The sequence below is a fragment of the Bipolaris victoriae genome (assembly GCF_000527765.1).
Source record: "Bipolaris victoriae FI3 unplaced genomic scaffold scaffold_387, whole genome shotgun sequence".
Taxonomy (NCBI): domain Eukaryota; kingdom Fungi; phylum Ascomycota; class Dothideomycetes; order Pleosporales; family Pleosporaceae; genus Bipolaris; species Bipolaris victoriae.
The window spans coordinates 1-2,454 of NW_014575005.1; the positions used below are offsets into that span (position 1 = coordinate 1).

Genomic DNA, 2,454 nt, shown 5'->3' on the forward strand with positions numbered 1-2,454 from the left:
TCCTCACTTTTTCCTTCTTCTCTTTCTTTTGACACGCTGCAAACAGTGGCATTGAGACAGCATGGCGCGGAAAAGACGTGCTGATGACGCGTATGATGGCGGCTCGTACTATCGCGCACCAAAGCAGTCGCGTATGTTGTATGATGGGGGCAAAGGGCGAGGAATAGCATAACGCTGGAGGATATGACGCCCGGGGATGCGTGGGATTATGATGATGATTTGAACGTAGAGTTGGAGGAGGAAGCATCTGATGATGAATATGAGGAGGATGCTGAGCAGGGAGCTCCTGGTGCAGCGCATTGGTACAGCTCATTGCGAGAAGATGTATCTCCCGATGTTATGTTGGACTACAATGACGAATATGAGGAGGAGGATGCCTTATAGAAGCCCCCGATGCAACCCAAGGATACAGCCAGCAGCATTACAACTACCTATTCTACGGCGCTTTAGATGACAAAATCGTCAGCGTGAGGTACTACAATGGATATGCTACCGAAGGAGAAACGGTGGTGCTGCGCAGAGAATCACACAACCAATACGACGCAAACGCCATCTGTGTCGATAACGTCCGGGGAGAGCAAATCGGCCATATCCTAAGAGGACTGGCAGCCAAGTTGGCGAAATACATGGATGATTGCAGTCTGCTGATTGATGCCCGAATCACGGGACACAAAGGTTACTACGAGTGTCCCACTGAGCTCCTGCTCTACGGAACAGACGATCCTGTACAGCGCCAGCAGCTTATGGCTAGGATGAAGAAGGACAGACTACCCGTCGGACGTGCGTCTGAACGGCAGCGCAGGGAGGCTGCAGAGAAAAAGGAGCAAGAGCGCAGAGCCAAAGAGGCCACCAAACGAACGAAGAAGAAGGGTGCGAAGGCCGTGGGGCCGATTGAAGGTCCAGAGGCCAGCATGGCCGAGTTTGCTGCGGGCTTGCCGCCGGCTGATCCTTCATTGACGGGGCCTAGTCTAGAGGATATTATTCTCGGAAGCGAGCGATTTGATCCCAGAAACAATGAGGAATTCGTTGAGGAGTTTGGGGTTAAGTAGGAGGATCTTGCTAAGATGCCTCAGGCTCCCCAACCCAATGCTCTCGTCACCGAACTGCACCCTTTCCAATTGCAAGGCTTGCAGTGGATGCTCGACAAGGAGAGTCCTAAGCTTCCTAACCAAAGAGGGCAAGAATGTTGTTCAGCTTTGGCGTCCCCATACGAACGTACCTGATGTTTATACAAATGTCGCAACAAGCTTCTCTGTCAAGAATCCATCTCTAGCTTCAGGTGGTATCCTCGCTGATGACATGGGCTTGGGAAAGAACATTCAGACTTATTTCCCTCATTGTCGCCGATTGAGAACTCGGTCGCGGTGCCAAAGATGCAACCAGGGCTACGCTCATACTTGCGCCTGTTTCTGTAATGAGCAACTGGAGTACACAGATGGAGCATCACATCAAGCCGGAACACGCCCTCCGTGTCATGTTCTGGCATGGACAGAAAAAGGAACCCATCACGCCCAAGTCAATTAAGGATTACGATATAGTCATCAGCACGTACGAGTCAATATCTTCTGATTGGTTTTCGCAAAAGTCGACTTCCCTTCCGCGCAAGTCAGGCCCCTTCTTTATCAAGTGGCGGCGCGTAATATTGGACGAGGGACATAATACACGCAATCCCAAAGCCAAGAAGACGGTTGCCATTTCCAATCTCATGGCTCAGTCGCGATGGTCTCTTACCGGCACACCGATTATCAACAACCTCAAAGATCTCTACAGTCAAGTCCGCTTCTTGCGTCTCTCAGGTGGCATCGAAAACTTCGACGTCTTCCACAGCGCACCATCATGCGTCCCGTGATGCAAGGCCACGTTGCGGGTTCAGCAGGTTCTTCAAAAGCTCATGTCAGACATATGTCTGCGACGCAAGAAAGAAATGTCATTCATCGACTTGCGCCTACCCGCCCCTTTCAGAATACATCCACAAAGTAAAACTGCTCCCACACGAGCAGGAAAAAGTACAACGTCCTCGAGGCCGAAGCCAAAGGCCAACTCGACAAGTACAGGAAGAGCATCGGCAAAAAGGATGCAGCAACTACATACCGTCACCTCCTCGAAATCCTACTTCGCTCAAGCCAAGTATGCAACCGTTGGCAGCTCGTCGGCACAGAACGCCTTGACTCCATCATGCAGTAGCTCGACGAAAACGGCACGGTAGATCTAACCGACGAAACCAAGCTCGCGCTGCAAAAACTCTTCCAACTCTCCATCGACTCGCAAGAAGACTGCCTCATCTGCCTCGACATGTACAAAGACCCCCTCATCACAACCTGCGCCCACACCTTCTGCACCCCCTGTCTCGAGCGCATCCTCAAATCAACCCAGAAATGTCCTTTATGCCGCTCCCCCCCCGCCTCGACTCCCTCCTCACCAGAACCGTCAAACCCTCAAAGCAGCTTCAACCCC

The 2,454-nt window shown here is 51.8% G+C and overlaps 2 protein-coding genes across 2 annotated transcripts; both read left to right on the forward strand.

Annotated features, from left to right (window-relative positions):
- Positions 1-61: 61 nt before the first annotated feature.
- On the forward strand, positions 62-1,049 carry COCVIDRAFT_21388 (hypothetical protein; the record flags this gene model as incomplete). The annotated part of the gene is made up of 3 exons (XM_014694509.1): positions 62-131; positions 230-302; positions 413-1,049. The coding sequence occupies 3 exons, from the start codon at positions 62-64 to the stop codon at positions 1,047-1,049; spliced, it is 780 nt and encodes a 259-aa protein (XP_014549995.1).
- A 365-nt stretch (positions 1,050-1,414) lies between these two features.
- Positions 1,415-1,849, forward strand: COCVIDRAFT_32178 (hypothetical protein; the record flags this gene model as incomplete). Its single annotated transcript, XM_014694510.1, has 1 exon — positions 1,415-1,849. One exon carries the CDS (start codon positions 1,415-1,417, stop codon positions 1,847-1,849), a length of 435 nt encoding a protein of 144 aa, XP_014549996.1.
- Between the last annotated feature and the right edge of the window lie 605 nt (positions 1,850-2,454).